The sequence below is a fragment of the Eptatretus burgeri genome, chromosome 5 (assembly GCF_056783735.1).
Source record: "Eptatretus burgeri isolate ZD-2024b chromosome 5, Ebu_testis_v1, whole genome shotgun sequence".
Lineage (NCBI taxonomy): Eukaryota > Metazoa > Chordata > Myxini > Myxiniformes > Myxinidae > Eptatretus > Eptatretus burgeri.
Genome location: NC_140965.1, coordinates 24,015,242 through 24,040,565, shown reverse-complemented (window position 1 = coordinate 24,040,565; position 25,324 = coordinate 24,015,242). Strand labels below are relative to the sequence as shown.

Sequence of the window (25,324 nt, the reverse complement as noted above, 5' to 3'; positions counted from 1 at the left end):
GTAATGCCAGAAGCAATTCCTTGAACAAGTTAGCTTCGATGGAAAGTCCAAAAAGATGCAACTAAGTCACTTTCAGGTAATTACAGCTGTTGATGAGCATCACTACAACCAAATTGTGGACAGACGAAGCAAGTAAGTGACAATTGGAAAGAAACAGTGACCATGAGATCCAGATGTGCATTATAATAGACCTGAAATGGACAGAGAGGACCTCCTCGCTACCTGTAACGACAAAATACCATTTTCATTTGTTGCAGCCATGACTGATGCTCACGTGATCATAAGTTACTGTTTTGGTGCATACTGCTATGCTTTGTGTTTTTATATAATGCATACCGTTATCTCCACACTTTTTGAAAATAAAAAACAGGGTGGGATATTGTAATCGGCTCCACTTGTCCGTCCATCACACTATCTCATAAACAGTTGGGCATAAATTCACCAAACTTAGTAGTTGTGATCACCACATGGCATGAAGGTGCAAGAGCAGTTTCACTTTTGGTCCTGCCCACTGGGGCAGTGTCTAAAGGGGAAGTACCAAAAAAATGCAATTGGGGGCACATTTAAATACATTTTTTCATGAAACTGTATACGCAATCAAAATTTGGGGACGCATGAAATGTGTAACGATTTTTTTGGATTTGACTCGCTGTTCATGCTCTGGTGGTGAGGACTTAGGGTCACAGGGGAAAAAAAAATTAAACTAAAAAATTGATATTGCGTCATTGCTGGTGGAACCTTTTGCCATCTTTCAACTTTAATTTAAGTGGGAAGCATGGGGATTTGCGATGGTGTGCCATGGACTTTGCTCTCATGTTAATATTAACTCTTTCTTGGCTTTATGCAAGTCGTACTTAACTTGGCCAATAGAGCCAAGTACAAGGATTCCTATCCTGTGCGTGCATTCCTGTGCTAGACCTACAAGTGATCAAGGTAGTTACATGGGGGCTTGAGAAGGCGAATGCACCATGACAGTAATGCCAGTCAGAGTTTAGATGAAGAATGAAATTGCAGCAATTGATGCCTATGCCTTTTTAGATCCAGGTAGTAGTGACATTTTGTTCTGAAGATCTATTGAAGCAGATAGGTAGTGGCAAGGGAATGCAAATAACATTAGACACAATGGGAATACCACATACAGAACAATGCTTACACAGATGGTAAAAGGGTATTCGAGTAATTGATTTGCAGAATGGAAATACCATTGAGCTTCCTCGAATGTATACAAAGGAGAAAATGCCGGTATCGCAGCACCACATCCTTGCTTCCAGCAACATCTCTTGATGGCCTCACTTGCAGGATGCTGTCAGCTCAAGGCTGAAGTGGATTTACTCATCGGAAACAACGTACCCAATGTTACATCCTTTTGGAGATGAGGATTGGCTCGAAGGACAGTTCCCATTTTACAGGGTCACTTTTAGGGTGGATAGAAATAATGTTGTTCGACATATCAACCTGAACGTATAGAGCGAAGCGCATTTTCTGTCGATCACACAGAGATGATCACGATACAAGAAGTACAAGACTTGAAATAGCTTGGCAGGGTTACAAGAGATTCCATGAACTTTGACTTTCCGGAATGAAATAATAGATAACAAGAGGGAACATTCACAAGAAGGCAAAAGGTTCTTAGAGAAGATGAACTAGCCACTCCATGTAGTTGACAGGTGGACACGACAAAATTGGATTACCTTTTTGAAACGATGACGTGAAGTTGCCAAATAACAAAGAACAAACAGTGCATCAAGCCAGAAGTTTGGAGAAGAGAAGAAAAGGAGGAAATATCCTAAATTCCATGCCGATGACAATATCTTTATGACAAATAATCTTCAAAAGGGATTAAATGCAGAAAGGGTTCCCAAGGAGTAATTGAGAGATGATGGTCCAGTTTGCTACAACCCCCATCATGGGGTTTATCACCCAAAGAAGCATGAGAAAATCAGTTGTTTTTGATGGTATGGCTCTGTATCAAGGAACATTGAATGACTTTCTGATTCCAGGGACCAACCTTACCAATAAACCAATGTCACCCGCAGGGTGACCCGTATCTTGCCAAAAGGTGACCACGTGTGACTTATTTAAGGTCACACTGAGGTGAACAGAGCTGCTATCCACCAGGAGCGACTCCTTGAGGAATATCTGCCTACTAGAGATTCCGATGAGAATCGTTCTACAGAGTAACCATGAAAAATATGCGTTTGCCTCATAACGTCACCAAATGACGTCATAATGTCTCAAGCTTGACGTATCTAGAAAGCGCTCATCGAGGTGTTCAATTTGAGGTACTACACGATATGGTTCCTAAAACTTGAAAATTTGACCTTGGGGTCAAATATGTTTGAACTTAGGCATTAACCATGAAGGTCAAGGCCAATCGCCACCAAAAATTAATCAGCTGAGCGCCAGACCACGAACTATATTCCCATGAAGTTTGAAGAAGATCCGATCAAAATTACTCAAAAAATAAGGGTTTCGTAGAATCCCCTGATTTGCGACAAAGTGACCTTGACCTTTGACCTTGACCTTCAAAATTTTATGCGCTGAAAGGGACCTCTATAGGCCTCTGATATGTGAAGTTACAAAAATTTCCAATGATAACTGTGCTCTGCAGAGTGATTTATATGTGATTACAGATAAAAAAAAAACATTGTTACGGCTGTGGAAATTCGCAAACCACCATTCAGGTCCCGTAGGTGAGATATCTCTTAAGTACATGTGTAGTTAGCCCAAATCCGTTGTATAGAGGGAATTTGTGTGATCCATCTGGGCTGCGACGCTTTGAGTAAGTCGTTTTTCTTTCCCTATCTTTTATTTAAAATGGACAAAAACTGCCAACGATGCTGGTGGGTTTTTCGCGCCATTCCTCTCCGCGCTTGGTGTGAGGGAGGAGAAGGGGAAGGGGCAGCTCGCCGCCAATTGGTGGATGACCAGCGTGAGGCGGTCGGGGTGAGGGAACGCCCCTCTTCGAGAACCCTCTCGAAGGAGGGTGGAGCCGAAAACGGGGGCGGAGTGAAGGGCGGAGCCCCGGGGGATAAAAAAAAAGTCGGATACGGAAGGAGCGCTGTTGTTGTTCTTGCTCTCTTCCTGTCTTCCGGCTCGCTCATCCTCTTCTCTTCCTGGTGGCCGCTGGCCTGGTCTTTTGTGGGGCGGTCCCGAGACCCCGCTGGCGGGACGGAGCGTCGGCCATTCCCCACACCGCGACCTCGAGCGACAACGCTTCCCCCCCCCCCCTTCTATCCGCGCTGGGATAGCGCCGGAAACTCCGTCCGTGGCGTCGAGCGGCCAACACGTGCCGGCGCGAGGCATGCCGGAGAGGACGCGCCTACCACGCCAGGGCACGGAGTCGCGGCCAGGCGCGACCACATCGACGGACGTAGGAGAGGGACTCGACGGCCCAAAGGGAAATCACCATTTCTTTTCGGGATCCCGTGTGTGAATGTGTGTTGGCGCCGTGTCTTGTAAGGTAGAACTGTTTAAGTGTTTCCGTGTGTCGGTCTTATTCGGTTGAAGCTCTGCATTGTTGCTTTTGTTTTACTGCTATAGGTGCATTTTGACTGTGTGGCTGTATATGTGTGCTTTCCCTGTGTCGCGTCATAAATGTGCATTGTGTGAACTGTTTTCCCGCTTCGCTTCGTCTTTTCTTTATTGACCCTCCATCCTGCTTCACGTAAAGGGTTCGTAGTGGGCTTAATACGTCCGATAATTATTAATCGGAACCGTCGAGGCCGACGATAACACCGCTCGGTTATCCCGATAGCACAGAACGGACCGCTTAAGCGGTCCGTGTCTGGAGTCGGCCAGCGGCGTGGTGCGATCACCCGGTCGACCATTCGCACAGGTACTTAGGTAGATCGAATTTGGCGAGCGACCCTATCTTGCGCGGGTGGGTAATTGGCACGATCGTGGTGAGGTTAAACCCCCACCCGTGACTAGCTCCCGGCGTTGGTCCGAGAGCGTCACGACTGAATTGTCCGTCCGGTGGGCGAGGCGGCCGCCATTCGAGTCGAGCGGCCGATCGCACGCCGGCGGGCGCGAATTCGCAACAATATGAAGGTCGAGGCCAATCGCCACCAACAATTAATCAGCTGAGTGCCAGACCATGAACTATATTCCCATGAAGTTTGAAGACTATCCGATCAAAATTACTCAAAAAATAAGGGTTTCGTCGACTCCCCTGATTTCCGACAGTGACCTTGACCTTTGACCTTGACCTTCAAAATTGTATGCGCTGAAAGGGACCTCTATAGGCCTCTGATATGCGAAGTTACAAAAATTTCCATTGATAACTGTGCTCTGCAGAATTTTTTATACGTGATTACAGTCAAAAAAATTAATAAATAAACCAATGTCACCCGTAGGGTGACCCGTATCTTGCCAAAAGGTGACCACGTGTGACTTCTTTAAGGTCACACTGAGGTGAACAGAGCTGCTATCCACCAGGAGTGACTCCTTGAGGAATATCTGCCTACAAGAGATTCCGATGAGAATCGTTCTACAGAGTAACCATGAAAAATATGCTTTTGCCTCATAACGTCACCAAATGACGTCATAATGTCTCAAGCTTGACATATCTAGAAAGCACTCATCGAGGTGTTCAATTTGAGGTACTACACGATATGGTTCCTAAAACTTGAAAATTTGACCTTGGGGTCAAATATGTTTGACCTGAGGTGCTAACCATGAAGGTCAAGGCCAATCGCCACCAAAAATTAATCAGCTGAGCGCCAGACCATGAACTATATTCCCATGAAGTTTGAAGACGATCCGATCAAAATTACTCAAAAAATAAGGGTTTCGTCGACTCCCCTGATTTGTGACAAAGTGACCTTGACCTTTGACCTTGACCTTCAAAATTTTGTGCGCTGAAAGGGACCTCTATAGGCCTCTGAAATGCGAAGTTACAAAAATTTCCAATGATAACTGTGCTCTGCAGAGTGATTTATACATGATTACAGACCAAAAAAAAACAAAAACATATGAAGGTCAAGGCCAATTGCCACCAAAAATTCATCAGCTGAGCACCAGACCATGAACTCTATTCCCATGAAGTTTGAAGACGATCCGATCAAAATTACTCAAAAAATAAAGGTTTCGTCGACTCCCCTGATTTGCGCCAAAGTGACCTTGACCTTTGACCTTGACCTTCAAAATTTTGTGCAATGAAAGGGACCTCTATAGGCCTCTGATATGCGAAGTTACAAAAATTTCCGATGATAACTGTGCTCTGCAGAATTTTTTATACGTGATTACAGACAAACAAACAAAACAAAAAAAAAACATACAAGCTGACTAACATATCTTGCAAAAACTTCGTTTTGGCAAGATAAAAAAACATACAAGCTGACTAACATATCTTGCAAAAACTTCGTTTTGGCAAGATCATAACCTTGTTGGTGTCTTACCCTGCTTTATACAGGAGCATATAGCAGTAATGGGGGACAAAGAAGCCATGTTCCATCAAGTGAAGATTCCGACAGAATATCGTGACTGTCTTCGGCTTCTATCGTGGCCAAATGATAACTTTGGCAAAGAGCCAGTAACATTCAGGATGAATGTGCACTTGTTTGGGGCTGTCTTCTGACCAAGCTGCTCAAACTTTTATTCTGTGTCATATCGCCAAAACCAACTTGGATCAGTTTGATGAAGAAACTGTAAATGCAGTTCTCCGAAATTTATCTTGTTATAATGGAACAAATGTATATAGTTATGTATATTTGTGACCAAAACGTCTTCTTCAAATTTTCTTTAACAAATCCCGCTGTGTGTGTGTGTGTGTGTGTGTGTGTGTGTGTGTGTGTGTGTGTGTGTGTGTGTGTGTGTGTGTGTGTGTGTGTGTGTGTAAATAAATAAATAAATATATATATCACCTAACACATTCGTGACTTACCTGTATTCATGAGCGCAAGTTTTTTGGTTACTTTGGTTTGATTAATCGAGATTGAGATCTCGGCAAAAGGAAATATATAAAATAAACACCCATCAGAAGAGCAAGGAAAGTGGTGTATTGGGGGAAAGTCTGCTCTGCATGACTGGCAGTCAAGTTTTTCATAATGTGTTGTCTTTGCTGTCCAGCTCTAACTGATAATTTAAAATAAATATAAAATTGTGCTCAGTTACTTTTTAGGTCATCTCTTCGAGCATGATCTAATAATATGGGTGTCGATGTCCTTCGATCCGTCGGTTCACAATGAAGTTGAAGCAGGAGATCTGGTCATTAGTGATCCTGATAGAGGTCGATGAGACGTACACGATGGTATGACTTTCAAGGTCACCGAAGGTCAAGGTCACGAGGCCTTTGAAGTTGCGAAAATGACGATTTTCAAATTCTATCTCCTCCACCATTTCTCAAGCGATCTTGAATTTCATTGTAGCATATGAATCTATGGGACAATATCTAAGTTTTGTCGGGCCGGATTTTCGATATTCGCTTTCGTTTTCGTGTCACGTGACTTCAAAGTTGGCAAAAAAATGCGAAAATGACGATTTTCAAAATCTATCTCCTCCTACATTTCTCAAGTGATCTTGAATTTGATTGTGGCATATGGATGTATGGGACAATATCTAAATTTGGTCAGGACGGATTTTCGAATTTCGCTTTCGTTTTCGCATCACGTAACTTCAAAGTTTGCAAAAACTGCCCTACCTTCAGGAGGCTATATATTCTCTACTGGGCATGGTAAAAGTTAGTGAATGGTGTCATTGCATAGCAGCTGACCTTGTCTTTCATGTCCATTCGAAAGAATACCGATATCTTCGAATACGTACACGTCACGTGACTTTGAATTTTGAGAAAACTGCTTCATATAGTTGCAAAATGACGATTTTCAAAATCTATCTCCTCCTACATTTCTTCAGTTATCTTGAATTTGATTGTGGCATATGAATCTGTGGGACAATATCTAGATTTGGTCGGGCCGGCTTTTCGATATTCGCTTTTGTTTTCGCATCACGTGACTTCAAAGTTGGCCAAAAATCCCTCCTGACCCGAGAACATTACACCCTAGTAACAGGAACTCATGCTTGTAAAGGTCGTTCTTGTGCTTGGTATTCGTTAACTCTCGGTTTGTGACTCCTATTATATAATCTGCCTGCCTGCCTGCCCGTGGCCCGCCTGCCTGCCCATAGCATAGCTTTTTAGGTACCCCCACTCGGAGCCGAATGTCCCCACCAAATCGGCAAATCGCCATAGGCCTAGGTCATAGAAGCTATCAGAATCATCTGGTGGAGGTAAGTCGCCTGAGTGGAAATTGTCACCCTACTGGTCGGGATCTAACCAGAGTGATATTCATTTTGAGGCCACTCTGATTGGACCTGTACTTGTAGGGTGATCTGCGTTGTTCATATTGTTCATCTGCATTGAGTAGTGTCTGAAACGTTGTCGAGTATCAAAACATCTGTATGTGCTTGCATCGTCGTGTTAGTTTATCAGTTTATGATCTTTTCAGTGAATAAATTCCAATCTGATCTATACTTCGTCTGTGGATTGAACTTTCTGATGCTTGATCAGTCAACCATATCTAGTCCCCAATGCCGAACACCACCTGATTTTATCATGCGTACATTACTGTTCCCTACGCAAGCAATTGCCGGACCTCAGAATATGAGTTGCTCCATGCCTAGAATATCTTGCAGCATAGCTTGTCACCGAAAATTCAGTGCGAAAGCCCAAACAGATTTTATCTCGTGTATCAATGAGACGTAACCGTACCTGACATTAATATCGATTTCATTTGTTATTACGTGGAAGCACGTATCTTTGACAGTCAAAACTGAAAATATGTCGTGCTCATATATCGAATAGATGTGCTAAATGTGCAATCTACTTAAAATGTTTTATGCAATTAGTCTAGTTTCTCGCAGAGATGACCGTCACTCCCGCACGGGTGTATTTTTATTTATACACGTTCAGTTATGACTTCTGAATTACAGTACATGTTCAGTCAGAGCACAAAATATATTTGGCTGACCTCCCCCACCATCCCCCCCAGCACCATCCACCCCATTCTCCCATCCCCCACAACCCCTGATCCATAATCACCCCCACTAACCCACACCTACCATTCCCCTCAATTCCTCATTACCAGAGAAAGCAGGCTTGGTCAAAGATGCCTGTGCCTCTGTAACAACGTGTGGTGAGGGGTGTGAAACATGCCGATCCATGCTATTGTGGATAATTGCCCAAAGTCCACTGTGGCTGAGAAAGCAGTTGCTCTTATCCGAAGTGTCACATCTCTTTGTGAGAAAGGAGGGTTTCGCCTGACAAAGTGGATCAGTAATGACCGTGATGTCACGTAATAGATTCCTTGTGATTAGTAAGCTAAGGAGGTCAAATCCATTAAACTAGACTGAAGATTTGACGTTGGAATGTGCTTTGGGGATGTCCTGGTCAGTTGAAGATAACTGGATTTAGGATAATCGTTGCAAGTCTGTCATCCACTAGAAGAGGAACACTCTCTCACTCATTCAATCGACGACCCACTTGGCCTTGCATCACCCTTTGTTTTGCCAGCAAATATTCTACTTCAAGACTTGTGTCATCATAGCTTCGACTTGGACCAATAAATATATGGGACAAACCTACATAACTGGCAGAAATGGATTGCAGATCTTCCATGTTTAAGCAGGCTAACTATTCAATGATGCATCAGGCCACCAGATTTTGGGGAAATGTTTACGTGCGAAACTGCACAATTTTTCAGATGCCAGTGACGAAGGATATGGAATGGATTCATACATGCGCTTTATTGATGACGAGGGTAGAATACATTGCACTTTACTTCTGGAAAAGGCAAGAGTGGCTACATTGAAGCAAGCCACAGCTCCTCATATGTAGCTTACAGTGGTTATAGCTGCGGTGTGAATGAGCAAGTTTTTGGTGGATGAGTTTGAGCTGAACATAAATGGATAATTTATTTGACGAACAGGATGTGTGTACTCAGGTATATCTAAAATGAGACAACATGCTTCCATACCTTTTTAATCAATAGGATATCAGTGATTAGAGATTAATCTGAGATTGATCACTGGATGTAAGTAAACACCACAGCCGATGCTTCTAGAGGGCTATCAGCAAGCGACTGTTTGAGTAGCCAGCGGTAAGTGATGGGATCCTATTTATTGTGAAAACTGTAGTGTGAATGGCCATCATCAAGATAAACCACCAGTATGGCTATACCAGAGGATGATCCTGTGGGCCAAAATGATGCGAATATGACGACGATGGGCTCAGAGGGTCAAGTTGTGGACAAATTGCTTGAACACTACTCTGACTGGTCAAGACTGACTGCGGTTGTAGGCTGGATCCATATCTGATGGAAACACTGATGCCGAGCCTTCAAGCGCAGAGTTCCATGAAGGCTTGTCCGATGAAATTTCAGATTCAGGCCAACAAGAACAGAGTTATGGAACTCATGAAGGATATGAAACATTAGGTTTGTCATTAATGCTCAAGGCAGAACATGCAGCAGTGCGAGACACCCAGGAGTAACATTTTCATGATGAGTTGAAAGCTATCATTAGCCAAAGGAAAACTAGAAGGGCACTCGGTAGAGCGCATACCTCCACCATTCAATGCCTGGTCCACAAGAACGTATCCGACCCAATACATTTTTCAACTATCATGCTATCTATAGTTTTTGGCCCTATCTCTTAATGGTGAAGAATCACTTTAAAAATTAAATAATTCTCTCAACTGGATCCAGATTCGGATCTTCACCAAAATTGAATCAATTCTTCCTTGTCACACACTCAACATATACACCAAGTTTCATCCAAATCCATCCACAACTTTTTGAGATATCCTGCACATAAACAGACAGAAAGGAGTGAAAACATAACCTCCTTCACCTTCGGTGGCAGAGGTAATGAAGATCGAGGCCACTGTACAAACGGAATCCAATTTTGGTAAACGGCATTTTATGCATCGGCAGACACCTAGACCATGCTGCCATTCCATATGAGGCCAGACATCTTGTCGTGTTGCCAAGGAAATCTCCAATGTCAATGATCACAATTGAAAAGACACTCAATGCCATATACAACTTGATAAAGACTTCAATGTTGATTACTGTCAGACAGAAATACTGGATTTTGGTTGCAAATGCTGCCATTAAAGAGGTGGTTAAGTGCGTCATTTGCCGCATATAAAGTGCACCCGTATTTTTTTTTTGTATACCTTGTCGAGGCTCGTTTGAGAGCTAACACAAAACCCACAGCAAGGGGGGCATGAGACAAGAGGGTCGGGAGTGGGAAGGACAAAGCAGTGGGGAACAGAGACATTAGGAGATCTGTGGAAGGGAGAGGGGTGGGGCGGGGAACATGGGGGAATACAAGATGGACATTACAGGGACTTTCAGGAAGGAAAGCAGGGAATTTGAAGGAGGTGGGCTTGGGTGGATTATCGGGGGTAGAAAAGATCGACGATTTGGATAGGGGATGATAGGTGGTGGTGAACAGTGTTTTGAAGGCCTGAAGGGAAGAATGGGATTGAATAGAGTGAGGGAGTTTATTCCAAAGGCGGGAAAAAAGTGGAATGAAAGAGTGAAGGTGAGCAGTGATTCTTGATTTTGGTAGTTTTACCAGAAGGGGGTTGTTGGCGGACCTTGAGCACCGTGCGGAAATGTGGTGGAGACAAATCACAGAGAGAGCGGGGGGGGGGGGGGGCGAGGCTGGAGAGGGGACGGTAAAAGACAGAAAGACCACCGACCAGCCTGCGGTGAGAAAGTGAGAGGCCCAAAGACTCAGCCTCATTGCGGGAGATGCCAATGATCCGAAATGCCTTGGTTTCCACAGCGTGAAGCCGAGAAAGGTGGGAGGCAGGATCACCAGCCCAGAGGGGAGAGCAGTACTCCATCAGGCTGTGGACGAAATCTTTGTAAGTGGTCAGGAGCTCAGGTGGGCCGAAGAAGGACTTTGCACGACGGAGGATTCCCAGTCGGCGATTGGCTTTGGAGGCGAGGTTTGAAATGTGGCTCTCCCAGGAAAGGTCATGGCAGATAGTGAGACCCAGAAGCTTGAAAGAAAGGACTTCTTCCAGAGGATTGTTGAGAAAGTGGATGGGGGGGGGGGGTTCTAAACGGTCCTTTCGGAGAGACATAATGAGAGTGTGAGATTTGTCCGGATTGAAAGACATGTTCCATGTGTTGGACCAGTTTGTGATTTTATCCAGATCTGCAGTGAGCGAAGAAGCTGCAGCTTGCTGGTCTGAGGGATGACCGATGGTACCGCAGAGGGTGGAGTAATCAGCAAAGAGATATAGAGGGTTTTCCAGGGAGTCGGAGAGATCATTGATGAAAATCACAAAAAGAATAGGGCCCAGAACACTATCTTGAGGAACTCCAGCCTGGACAGGAAGAGGGGATGAAAGAACTCCATTTAGGGCCACATGTTGACTGCGACAGGAGAGGAAGTCTGCGAGCCATGAGTGGAGATGTCCTTGGATACCATAGGAAGAGAGTTTGGTGAGCATGGTAGGGTGCCAGACCGTGTGAAAAGCACGTGATATGTCCAGGGATACGGCTCGGATTTCCTGTCTGGCATTGAGGACCTCCATTCATTGTTGGGAGAGCAGAAGCAACATATCCAGGGTAGAGTGACCTGGTCTGAAACCAAATTGATGATTGGAAATCAAGCCATTGGAGAAGAGGAAGGATTTAATGTCTGAAATGATGATGGATTCCATAACCTTGCTGATGATTGGGAGAAGGCTGATTGGTCTGTAGTTGCAGGGATCTGTTTTTGCACCTTTTTATGCAGGGCAGTGATGTTTGCTGATTTCCAAGCAGATGGCAGATGACCTTGAACAAATGAGAGGGTGAATAGAACAGAGAGAGGGTGAGCAAGAGCAGAAGAGCAGATTTTTAGGACACGTGGGCTGATGGAGATGGCCGATCTGCTACTTCAGCAGAAGATGGCTGATCTTCCTGCAAATCGCATCACATCTCTGATGAGCCTCCATTTCATTGTGTAGTTGATTACTTTGGCCCAATATAAATCAAGAGCCAGCGCTCCATTATTAAGAGATATCGTGTGATGTTTACCTGTTTGACCAATCGTGCAGTACATCTATAAGTAGCTGATTCTACTGATTCTTGCATTAATGCTATACCGATTACTGCTAGGAGAGGTACAACAAAGCAGATATGCTCTGACAATTGCGCCATCTTCGGTGATGAAAGAGCTGTGGGAAAAGATTCAGAAATAGAACAAATCAAGGATTCATGGAGCATGCTTGCAGGATGGAACCAAATGTACCTTTCATCTGCCAGCAGGTTCCCATTTTGGTGGTGTTTGGGAATGAATGATTCGTTCTGAGAAAATAAAAAAATCTTGTACTCCTTGCTATGGGAGGAAAGTTATTTGCTTAGATTATGAGTCCCTACAGATGCTTTTCTGTGAAGTGGAAAGCATTCTGAGTAGTGTCAAAAGGGAGGGTTTGATGCAGTAATGTGTCCTCTTTCTCATTTTCGAACTGGAACACAATACTGTGTCAAACACCTTCCTTTTGACACTACTCCCCTGCCGGGGGCTGGACTTCACCTTCCTTTCATATGATCATTCTTTTAACCAAATTGAGTAGTCATATAAAGATCCTATAAATGTTTGTGTGAAACTTTTGGGAATAACTTAATTTATTCATCAATTTTTAAAAATGTGGCGGTAACCTGTTAAAACCCCCAACCCCACTTTTAAAAATTGATACTTGTACTTTAAACCCTTAAGGTAATGTATTTATTCCATCACTCATCAAATGCTCATCAAACTTTTATCATCAAATGCTCTTTGAGCTTTTTTACTAACAGTCTCTGAAAATATTTCATGTTTTTAATTTCTAATCTATCTGTAATTCCAGGTGTGTGTGTGTGTGTGTGTGTGTGTGTGTGTGTGTGTGTGTGTGTGTGTGTGTGTGTGTGTGTGTGTGTGCGCGCGCTGTTTCTCGACAACCACTGGTCTGATCTAATTGAAACTTGCCAGGTATATTGCTGGCGACCTGAGTATGTGCCTTTTCAAGGTTTGATATTAATCGGACAAGTGCTTCCCAAGTTATGGCCATTTATTTACCAACCAATGACGACACGTTGCTGCGTTGGCGTGGCCGTTGGGGAAGAGATCCTCAGCCGCGTTCCCCATTACGGGTTACAACATACGGACTTCCGGATAGTGATGACTTACTGTATTCTAATAATTTCTCGATTTCTTATGCGCATTTATAGATAAACACAATGCCCCAATGCAGTCGTCGTTTATTTTTCCGTCATTGAGTTTTTTTCTCTTTTTTTTTTTGTACGGCCACGCGAGAGTGAAGGAACGTCCTGTGTGGTTGTTGAGGGAGGTAAACTTGATTTTAATTTGGATTTTAATTAACTCTGTGTGTGTAAGTATCACAGCAGTTGTTACTTAAATGCAAGCGATAATTCGTGGAATGCATTTGAACATTCCGTACGGGCACGCACCACCTCTGGATAGTGATGACTTACTGTATTCTAATAATTTCTCGATTTGTTATGTGCATTTATAGATAAACACAATGCTCCAATCCAGTCGTCGTTTACGAGAGCGAAGGAACAGCCTGTGTGGTTGTTTTAAAGTTTGTTTTTTTTTTACATGTACGGCCACGCACGTACGGGCACGTACTCGTAATATTAATCTCTCTATAAACATCTATTTTCTTTCATATACATTCAAGGTAATGTTGAAAGTTCATGGTCTCTTTTAATACACTCTTCCTTGGACCTTTTAAGTTTCTTTTCACATTTGAATTCATTGAACCCTCTCGTTAAATATTTATAAGCGTATGCCTTTGATCTTACACCTACAAATTGACTTAGTATCTTTTCACCTCATTCATCCTTAAATTTACCAATAACCTTTTTATTCTTATTCGAAAAGAGTGGGTTATTAGGATCATAATTACTTGTATCATAAATATCTTCATCGTCTTTCATATAAACGTCTGTCGTTATCTCTCATATGAAACTGTCTATATTCACATATAGCAATACAATATTCTCACCATATCTTTTCTTTTGATTATTATAAAAGTAATTATACATTAAATACTTTGAAAGATCTAAAACCGATGTTCCCACATAATCGGGTTATCCATCTTTATACTCTCTTTATTCAAATGAACAGCACAAAAATTATCTATAAATATTTATACTCTTTTAAAGCTTGGTTTATTTATCAACTTTTCTGCTTGCTCCAAAGTTGTAGCAAGTCTTACATTTTGTCTATTCCTTATATTATCCATTATTTTACCAAATACAGAATTGTTCATCAACTGGTAAAAGTCTTTCTCAAAATCATTATTAGCCTTTATTCTCATCCTCTTATTAACCTCCGTCATCTTCGAAGATGGATGGAGGTTACTGTTTTCACCCCTGTCTTTGTTTGTTTGTGAACAGTATTACGGAAAAACTCCGACGGATTTCGACGAAACTTGGTGGGGGGGGGGTTAGGTATGGTCCAAGGATCATGGCATTAAATTTTGGACTTGGCCCCCCCCCAAAAAAAATTGTTAGAGAAAAAAAATTTTTTTTTTGCATTTACACATATTTTAAGTGATTTCCATCCCCCCCCCCCAAAAAAATTTAGAGAAATTTTTTTTTTTTTTGCATTTCCACATATTTTAAGTGATTTCCAACCCCCCCCTAAAAAAATTGTTTTAGAAATTTTTTTTTTTGCATTTTTACGTTTTAAGTGATTTCCAACCCCCCCAAAAAATTGTTACCCCCCCAAAAAAAGGAATTTTTTTTTGCATTTCTTCATGTTTTAAGTGATTTCCAACCCCCCCAAAAAAAATTGTTAGAGAAAAAAAAAATTTGCAACTTTTTTCAACAAAATTTCGATTTTTTTATTTTTTTTTGCACTTTTACATGTTATGTTTTAAGTGATTTCCAACCCCCCCCCCAAAAAAAAATTGTTAGAGAAAAAAAAATTGCAACTTTTTTTTCAACACAATTTGGTTTTTATTTTTGCAGTTTTACATGTTTTAAGTGATTTACAACCCCCCCCCCAAAAAAAAAAAAATGTTGGAGAAAAGAACTATAACTGTCAGCACTGTTGACATCGTATTTAATGAATAAGATATAAGGTTCACTTGAGTGACCCAGCAGTATAGGCGGCGGAGGTTTTGCACTCTCCCGAGTGCTCCCCCTCTAGTTATAATCAATATATTTACCTAACCAATGACTTTGCCTCAACTATATAGTGCCTTATCTACCTTTTTAACTTGTTGTCCTGCTTCCATAAATTGCTTTGGATTTCTTTGATGTAAAACATACTTCTCTTTATCAAACAATGTTGTGAGTAATTTAGTTGTGGGAATGCATTTAAACTCATTTGAAGAACTAAAGAAATGTTGTTGATAACCACTGAATCACTCTTGATTGGGGATCTCTTTTTCAGCTCCATAAGGAAGGTCTTTATGTTTGTTATGAAGTTTTCTAGGATAGTTTAAATCTACTTCAAAATAATACCCATAATCCCATTTATCTAAATCTTCTTGACTTGTGGAGATTATATCATCTAAGATAGATTTGTACTCATATTCTTTCACCCATTTAAAATGACCATAGAGTTGAGATTCAGACATTGCCCAGCCATACAAGTTATTAGCATCAAAGCACATTTAGTGAGATGTGGGCTTCTCAGGTGAGAAGTCTGGAAGATATTTATTATTTGCCTTAGCATATCTCTTTGAATAAACTGATGAAATTTTAGCCTTTTCAATCATCAAGAGCATATCTATGTCACTGAGAAGATCAAGGGGTTGTTTAGTCATTTTTAACATAGCGCTTCAGGCTAGTCCAGGAGATGTGTTATAATGGACAGGATCAAGTCCATAGGAATCTTTATTAAAACAAACTTCTCCAAATTTCTCAAACACATCAGCAAGTAATAAAACATCAGTTATTAAATAAAGGTCATGATATTCACCCATATTCTTTATCTCAAACTCTTTCCAAACTTGTTTTGCTCTTTCATATTCTTCACCAGTAATATGACATCTTCCTAACTTGTTATAAAAACGCTTTTGAGGAGGAAGTGTTGTTTCTTTAAATCTTTCAAAGGGATCCATACAATCCTATGGGTAAATGCCCTTTTTAGAAAGAAGTGAAATGTCTTCACCCAAGCCTGCTTCAGTCCTAAATTGATTAGAAAGTATAGGAAAAGAGATGTTTGAAACCAAAGAACTTTGAGGGCTTGTCATATTTATGAGTCAAGAAATCTAAGATTTGTATTTACACCCATTTCATGAGAATAAATCTGTTTTGTAAATGAGATGTAATTTTGATCTGTATTAGGAATTGTTATTATCTTTCCAGGGGTCTCACTGAGTTCTTTTATAAAGAGATGCGTCTCATAATGACAATTATTATGAAGAAATACAGGTATGAATGTTGGGATTCTATAAATAAGATTACAATTATTATGAACTGCTCCTCTATATTTCCCCATTATATGGCAATGATCTCTCACCCTTTTATCATTTTTTTTTCACCAAAGCCTCTAAGCAGATATGGCAAATCCTTACTTCTTCAAATTATTTTTCTTCATTTGGAGATAAAGCAAGGGGATTATTTGTTCTTGACATTTTAGTTAGCTTAATACAATCATCCTCAATCCTTTTAACAAATTAATCAGCAGAATCAGGTCCTTTATACAACTCCAACTTATATTTACTTCCTGCAGATGATGTAATGTAATAACAAAACCCACAAGGGATATGCTTTTGATATTTTTTAATATCATCAGTCTTTTTCAAGATTCTCTCAAAATCAGCATATATTACAAATGGATGTTTTATACAATTTTCTCTCCTGGTTCTGGCATCTCAACAACTGCTGCTTTATGATTAGAACAACACTTTAAATGTTTATCAAGTCTTTGTTGAGATCGAAAGATATTTAGACATCTCTTACAAGGATATGATTTATGCTTTGATTTATAAACTTGATGACTTACCAATCGAGAAAAGTTTTTGATACAAGCATAATGAGCAGTTTCTTTATTAGTGAAATAAAGGAGATCTACATGCCAGTCATTTGACCAATTATCATTGGATTATAATATTACTTACTCTTAGAATTTGGACTTTGTTTTTATCAGTTAAACCATAAACATTTATTGATAGGTTATTCATATTCTCAAACTTTGTTATATCTTTCAAGCTCATGGGTTCTCCTGTAGAGATGCCTCGATCCCCACTTTCTAGTTTATTCTCTTTCTTACACTTTGAAACTCTTTCACAGTCCCTTTTCTGTGGATAAAGACATGCTAAGATACTCCAGAGAAAGTATTTATTATCAGTGTTTTTAGGTCATCTCGTTAGAGATGACCTAATAAAACCAGTCTCTATGTCCGTCCGTACATCCATCCCCATTTTTTTTCTTCAGATTTTCTTGATACTTGGTATGTGGGTAGATGTTGATGAGGGATGCACGACGATTGAAGGTCAACGTCAAGGTCACTCCAAAGTTGCGAAATCGTCCATTTTCAAAATCTATCTCCTCTGCCGTTTATGATCCAATCTTCGAAATTCCTTCGGATTCTGATAAATATGGAACAATATCTAAATTTGGTTGGGTCGGTTTTTTTGAAATCCGTCCTGGTTATCGAGTTACGTGTCTTCAAAGTTGGAAAAATCGTTGATGTGATACGGTCAAAAAAAAAAATTCGCCCCATCTTGATGAAACTTAGTATGTAGGTAGGGGTCGATGAGTGATGCACGACGGTATGACTTTTGACACGATTGAAGTTCAAGGTCAAGGCCACTCCAAAGTTGTGAAATCGTCCATTTTCAAAATCTATCTCCTCTACTGTTTGTGATACGATCTTCAAAATTTCTTCAGATTCTGATAATATGGAACAATATCTAAATTTTGTCAGACCGTTTTTTTTTTAAAATTCGTCTTGGTTATCGAGTCACGTGTCTTCAAAGTTGGAAAAATCGACGATGTGATACGGTCAAAAATTTTTTTGCCTGATCTTGATGAAACTTGGTATGTAGGTAGGGGTCGATGAGTGATGCACGATGGTATGACTTTAGACCTGATTGAAGGCCAATGTCAAGGTATCATTGTCAAAATATCATCCGCCATTTATGACTCAGAAATGCGGTTTGATTTCTGAGGTCCGGTTTCTATCGTTTTGAAGACACATTGATCATAAATGTTCCAAATCAACCATTTTCAAAATCTATCTCCGGATAACTGAGAAATGTAGTTTGATTTCTGAGGTTTTTCTATCCTTTTTACTCCCGGGCTTTCGTCTGTACGTTGAACCAAAAGACAAGACGACATCGAAGCCATTCTAAGCTGATCAGAGATCCACATCTACAGAGATGACCGTCACCCCCAACCGGGGGTAATTTTAAAATATTAATTATTGCCTTTTTATTCTTTATACCCTTAGGTAAATCAATATAAGAAGAAGCCTTTAGAAGAAGTGGATTGAAGAATATTAAGATTGAGATATGAAACATTCCCAATGTTGAGCCCACTACCTTGTTGTTGTTCTTCCAATTCAAATCTAATAAGCTCTTCAAAGAGAGGAGATTTCAATACAAAGAGACCATTAACTTTCAACATTACCCTGGATGTTTTCTGGAAGAGAAAGGATGTTTATAGAGAGATGAATCTTATTGGAATTATAAACATGAAATATTCTCAGAGACTGTTAGGAAGAAAGCTCTAACAGCATTTGGTGATAAAAGATATATAATGAGTGATGGAATAAATACATTACCTCATGTGTTTAAAGTATAAGTATTAATTTAAAAAAATGGGGTTGGGGGTTTTAACGGGCTACCGGCGCATTTTTGTTAAATTGATGAATAAATTAAGTTATTCCTGAAAATATAACACATATTTATAGGATTTCTATTTGACAACTCAATTTGGTTAAATAAATGATCATATGAAAGGAAGGCGAAGCACAGCCCCGGCAAGGGAGAAGTGTCAAAAGGGCGGGGTTTGACGTAGTAATGTGTTCCAGTTTGAAAAGGAGAAATGTGAGTGAGCGTAAGCGAGTGAATATTGCGACTTTGAGAAATGGGACACTTGACTGCGTCAAACCCTCCCTTTTGAAACTACTATTCTGAATATCTGCCCAATCAACTAAATCTCAAATGATTTCCATGACATGGAGGCCCAGATACCAAATCATCTGTTACTTTTGCACCAACGACAACGTCTCCCTCCCGGAGTATTCCACAAAAATGACAATTTTGTTCATGGAAGATGGCATGAGGTTCAATAACTATTGGATGTATTTTGGAAACGATGGGTTAAGGAATATCTGTCCCCAGCAACCATTGTCATTGACAATAAGGGAAGCATTCTGCACAGATTGCATGCTAATCACATCTGGTGGCATCCTCCTTTATGCATTTAAGCTAAGTGCAGCTGATTCAACAATGATAGCCAGTCAACATTTGATGTAGATGCCTGGTGTTGGCTTAATAGTTATGGTGGCGGGCTTAGGATCCTAGGGTCCTGAGTTCAAATCCTGCTTGGCCATTGAATTAACACCAGGTGGGGTTGACTCAGCCTGTCGTCCTTCCAAGGTTGGCAAAATGAGTACCAACTTACTGGGATGATTGAGCCATTTGAGTATCCTGCGTTGCAGTGGCGACCTGTCCAGGATTGTGTCTAAGAGCCCAGGAAACTGCTGAGGAACCACCAATGCTCTGCACAGAGTATGGTCCCAATGGATGGCTATATATCTATATTGTTGTGGCCAGGGGTCGGGGTGAGAAGACCACTAGGGGGGGTGGGGGGAAGCTATCTCGGGTTCCCACCAGACTCCCCGGAATTGCAGGCCGTCGAACACGGATAACTCCGTGACGCAGCGGGTCGCTAATCGTGAACCGATCGTGAACGCCAATAACTCAACCATGTGACTTAGAGTCCGCCGTCGAAATTGGTCACCTAATTATAATTACGTGACCTAATTACTGGGGAACATGCCCTTGTTCGGACACCTTGTCCGAACCGGTTCATCTTACTGGGTCAGATGCAGCCGAGCGACACTGCCAAGGACGTACCGGCTAAAAGAACGGATTGTTGGGAATAAAGTCCCGGCTAGACTATGATACGCACCGTGCTGGATCAATGAAAGAAAAGACAAAAACGTGCTGGGAACATTTCTACATTTAAAGCATTTATTAACAGGCAGGCGAGGAAAAATATGTGGCACAGTGAATGTAGTTTATTGTGTGTAAAGTAGGGATAGAAAGAAATGAGGTGCGACAGCAAAACAAGCAGCTTACAAAACAGACACAGTGCAGACCTATACCAATATATCTTCTGCAGTCTTAACTTAAAGCTGGGACTGGTGCCAAAACACACACACACACACACACACACACACACACACACACACACACACACACACACACACACACACACACACACACACGCACACACCGATAAAGAGGAATTGATTAGAAGAAAGGATCTCGTAATACCTTGCACGGTTGACCGACCACGCTACCCAGTACGTTTTGGGGGGGAGGCTCTGCTGAGCGGTCCTTCCTTGAGAGTTGGCACGTCATCTCCTGCCCGGTTACGATGCCGGCCCAGCATGTGCACCGATCCAGAGAATGGGTGAGAGCGTCAGGTGTGACGGAGGGCGGTGGTTGGAGCTAGTGGCGAGTGGATGGAGAAGACAGCGTGAAGCAGGTGGAGTCAGGCGGGTGGGGGAGCCAGTGGCGAGTGTAGGGATTCCAGAGATAGGAAGGCAGAGATTGAGAGCGAGTGGGCAGAGTGGCAGAGGGGACTGTTGGGGCAGCAGGCATGTGCAGAGATCGGTCCAAGGCCAGACAAAGAGGATGAGGACGACCATGACGGCTTCCCAACCCGTCCTTTATAGGCCCTGTGTTGTAGGGCAGGACGTCGCCCCGAAGTGATGTCATCACCCAAATCGGGCGGTCACATTGGGCCCCGGTCACCGCACGGCCCGGCCACCATGGCCGGAAGCGGCCTCATTGCACAACCGGTGTGATATAGCGGAGCTGCGGAATCGTCTCGCTCCGAACCCCGTGGTATTAATCGCCTTGCACCAAACTCCCGGGCCGTGCTCCGGCGAATGGCCGAGGGCCACGCCGGTCCCGCATGCCTGCTCGGGCACCCCTGACACGCTGCGGTTGGCGCTGATCAATGCACTTCCTTTGTCCGGTGTGATGGTAAGATGCCATTGCAATCAGCGCGCAGACCCGAATGAAGAAATGCGCTATGCACGTCCTGTACTGTGCGATGGTAAATATCACGGGGCTGTGCGCGGGTCCGCTATCGTGCATGTGGTTATTAACCTCCGCCATCGAAGATCGGAGGTTACTGTTTTCACCCCTTTCTGTTTGTTTGTTTGTTTGTTTGTGAACGGTATTACGGAAAAAACTCCGACGGATTTCGACGAAACTTGGTGGGGGGGGGGGGGGGGTTAGGTATGGTCCAAGGATCATGCCATGAGATTTTGGACTTGGTCCCCCCCACCCCCAAAAAAAAAATGTTGGAGAAAAGAACTATAACTCTGTCAGCACTGTTGACATCATATTTAATGAATAAGATATAAGGTTCACTTGAGTGATCCAGCAGTATTGGCGGCGGAGGTTTTGTACTCTCCCGAGTGCTCCCCCTCTAGTTTATTACAGTGGTGATCCTCACAGACGGCTGCCTGAGCGTGGTGCCGGCCCTGATCTGTGTCATGGATTGAAGGAAAGGATTGGATATAATTATTAGATGCAGAAATGGGTTGAAAAGAGCGCGCCGCGTGCGTCCTGTACAGCGTTGGGATTTGAAATATGGTTCTACTATTCCCTTTGACACCGTACCTTGCAGCGGAGGATTTTTTCATCTTGTAGTTGATGCTTCTTTTGGCCTCCGCGAGGGCGCACTCCCATCGTGAAGGGTGTGGCTGTGGTTTTCACAGGCGGCCATCTGAGTGCAGAGCCTGCTTGGATTTATTTCAGGAGTAAGAGAAAAAGAGTTGGAATGAAGACAGAGATATTGTTACGAATCTGGAAACCATTTGCACTCAACATTCAGGTCCCAAAGTTAGTTATGCCGGTAAGTACGTGTGAGACAGGTCCCTTCCTTTTGTCAAGTGGGAGAGTCTAATATGTGCGTTGTGACGTTTTTTTTAATAGTTAGGTTATTACATCTCACTACCTGCCCATCACGCTCCATCACCACCATTGGCTGCTCGTACCTTGACTTGCCAAGAGGGGGCCTCTCGGTCCCAGTCCTCGGCTTCCACGAACGTTCACATGCAATGGTGGCTTCACCACCATCCACCTTCCTCAAACACGCATGGAAGGGAGGGGCGGCTTTCTCCAGGCATGGCCGAAACACCGCCCAGGAAGGCTGTGCCCGTAGGATCCTGGCCAATGAGAGGTGAACAGTGAGGTGTGCTGACCAAGGCCCCTCCCTGTGGTGTCGTGGATAGAAGATGCTTAGCAGGCAGACACGAGCGGGGGAACAGTCGAGCCGGGCTGTGTTGCACAAGCGCGAGCGCGGGCGTACTTTGCCCGCGGCTCCTCTTTATTACGTACCCAGCACACGCACAAGCCGGGCGACTACAGCATCACTACCACGCCTCAGGCGGCGCGCACTCCCTATATTTCTGGCAGACACGATGACCACGACGACCCCTCCTCCCATCATCATGCCCCGCCCTGCATGCCCGCAGGCTATACCACACTCCTCCCTCCTAAAACTATGATTATTAAATGATCACCATCATAATAAGCATAAACAGCCCGAAGTACTACGTTATAACAGTAGACAAGGTACAAAAAAGAAAACAGCGAAGTATAAAAGCACATCACATCATACAACGTGTGAAGCGAGCTACTGGAGAAGCACAGCAGCACTACACAGCGAAAACGCCCCCAGGCGGCACATGCTTACATGGCCCTTGGCGAGGTCGCGGCGACCTCCCGACCTCCCCCGGCACCATCAAACGCCTCCGGCCCATAAGGCGGCACCTCTTCCCCAGTCAGACCTGAAACAGCTAAACCTCTCGAGGCCGGACCCCCGCTGTCTGGAACCCGCGGCGCCACCGCCAGGCCCGACCGACCTTGGTGGGGGCGCTGAACAGCGCCCTAGGCTGGAAGAAACAAACACTCCCCACGCACCACAATCAGTTGAGATTCCACCGCATGGCCAAAACGGCCTTGAGCGAACCCAGAGAGCCGCGCCCCAGGCGCCAGGCACGTCTGACCTTGCTGAAAGCAGAGGTGGGGGTAACGCCGACCAGCGCACGAGTCCCGGCTCCGAGTCGATCTCCGAGACCCCCACGGCCGTTAGACGGTCGCAACTCCATTCAAAGCATACTCCAACCATAGGCTCGTCATAAATCAATAGGAATAACATTTGAACCATTGCAAACTCATTTTTCCGTACAGCGCGTTCTTTTGATAAAATCCCAGCACCTGACAAAACAACTACCCATGGCCTGGGGCAACTGGAGGCCAATAAACCCTCTTTATTCGCCCCCACCTCTCCCAAAGCCCCCACATCACATTGATCATAATACAAATCCCATCGATTGATCTCCGCCAAACCCACTCTCACACGGGAACTGCTGGCATTTATTTCAACAACGTTAAACCGCATCACTCGAGCAATGAAAAACAAATATGCAATGAACAGCAACCCACAACCCACATCACGAGTCCGCCTCTTGGTTGTTGCCTCGATGTTGTGACTCGCGACTTCCTTTAACGCCACGGGCTCACCGCAACCCGTTGAAGCTGCTCGAACAACACCGCACCTCGCACCATGCACGCAGCCGACGCGCGAGAGCCCATCGCGAGAGCTGGCACGGCTCCTGCTGCTCCCGAACCGCACACCGCCGTTGCAGGCAGCAACGAACGGCCGCTCCCGTTGCATCGACGCGGCTCCCGCCGCCAGAACCTCACCCTCAGTACTCGACGAAAGCATCGAAGAGAGCACCGGCACACCTGGAGGTACGAACTGGAGATCCAGCCCGAGGTGCGCCAGCCAGTCCCGACCCAAAAGGACGGGCCCCTCCCCTCGCACCACAAACACCGTGAGTAGGGCGCTTCGCCCCCGGTAAAGCACCGAGACGTCGGGCGCTGCAAGCGGCGCAATCGCTTCGCCGGTGTACGCGCGCGATGCGAGGGCAGCACGAGTGGACTCAATTAGACACCCGATCAGTGCCCCGATCACTTCGACATTCACTGGCATCGGTCCTGTCACCGTAGGACCAACTGAAACCAGGCTCAACATGGGCAGCATCTCCCGCTCCGGGTCGCTGGAATCTCCGTGCTCAGGCTGCAAAACTCGACCCGGGGCGTTACCGTGCACGCCATGCACCGAACACCATACTGGCGGTAGGTCTTGACCCGGGACGGAAGGATCGCTTCGCACACCGCCATCTATGACTGTAACGATGGGCGATGACCCTCGGCCCACACACCGTAGACGACCTCGAGTGCTCAGACCGCCATCCGAGTGATTGCATTGCAACGCTCGCCCACGACCCGCTCCGCAGACCGTGCGCGTGGCCGTGCGTGCCTGGCACATCGCGCTGACCCCCGGACCATCTGCTGTGCCCCGACCATCGAGACCCCGGACATTCTTCAGAGCTCGCGCGACGTCCCACGCCGCGTTCGAGCCGAACCGCGTGTCCTCGTTCTTTAGCCGTGGCTCTGCAGAAATCATTCCCCCGATCTGACGTGCCTCAATAAAACGAACACTGAGCGTGGCCGTTGCCCACTCGACGTGGCTGAAGTCGATTCCGACGAAGGCGGGCACGCGTTCGTGCGCCGTGCACCGACCTTCTGCCATGCTCGTGCTGGCGAGACCCTTGGCTCCGTAGCCTGGAACCGCACGGGTTATTCGCTGCCGCCCTGCACACGCCGATCCGAAGATCCTCGTCAGCCAACTGTGGTGTCGTGGATAGAAGATGCTTAGCAGGCAGACACGAGCGGGGGAACAGTCAAGCCGGGCTGTGTTGCACAAGCGCGAGCGCGGGCGTACGTGGCTCCCCTTTATTACGTACCCAGCACACGCACAAGCCGGGCGACTACAGCATCACTACCACGCCTCAGGCGGCGCGCACTCCCTATATTCCTGGCAGACACGATGACCACGACGACCCCTCCTCCCATCATCATGTCCCGCCCTGCATGCCCGCAGGCTATACCACACTCCCCACTGAGGGAGGTCCATAAATTCCAGAGACTCTCTGAGGAATGGTTGGTGGGTTGCACGAGAGTTCTGAGAGGTTCTTCAGGGTTTTTGATGTTACGGAGAGGTGGTTACGAGGGGCGATTACGAAGAGTGGTCACAGT

At 44.3% G+C, this 25,324-nt stretch overlaps 2 protein-coding genes and 1 long non-coding RNA gene across 4 annotated transcripts in view; 1 reads left to right on the top strand and 2 right to left on the bottom strand.

Annotated features, from left to right (window-relative positions):
* Positions 1–25,324, bottom strand: part of LOC147026073 (uncharacterized) — a 390,674-nt gene that overhangs the window by 318,195 nt on the left and 47,155 nt on the right. The window lies entirely within an intron of this gene.
* The window catches only part of LOC147026074 (ribosomal protein S6 kinase beta-1-like), a 75,593-nt gene that overhangs the window by 11,818 nt on the left and 38,451 nt on the right, over positions 1–25,324 (top strand). The window lies entirely within an intron of this gene.
* Positions 15,030–25,324, bottom strand: part of LOC147026071 (uncharacterized) — a 182,631-nt gene continuing 172,336 nt past the window's right edge. The window contains exon 2 of the mRNA XM_085881097.1: positions 15,030–25,180. Coding sequence (XP_085737223.1) covers positions 22,962–24,818 — 1,857 coding nt within the window. The 5' untranslated portion in view covers positions 24,819–25,180 and the 3' untranslated portion in view covers positions 15,030–22,961. The remainder of the gene's footprint in view (positions 25,181–25,324) is intronic.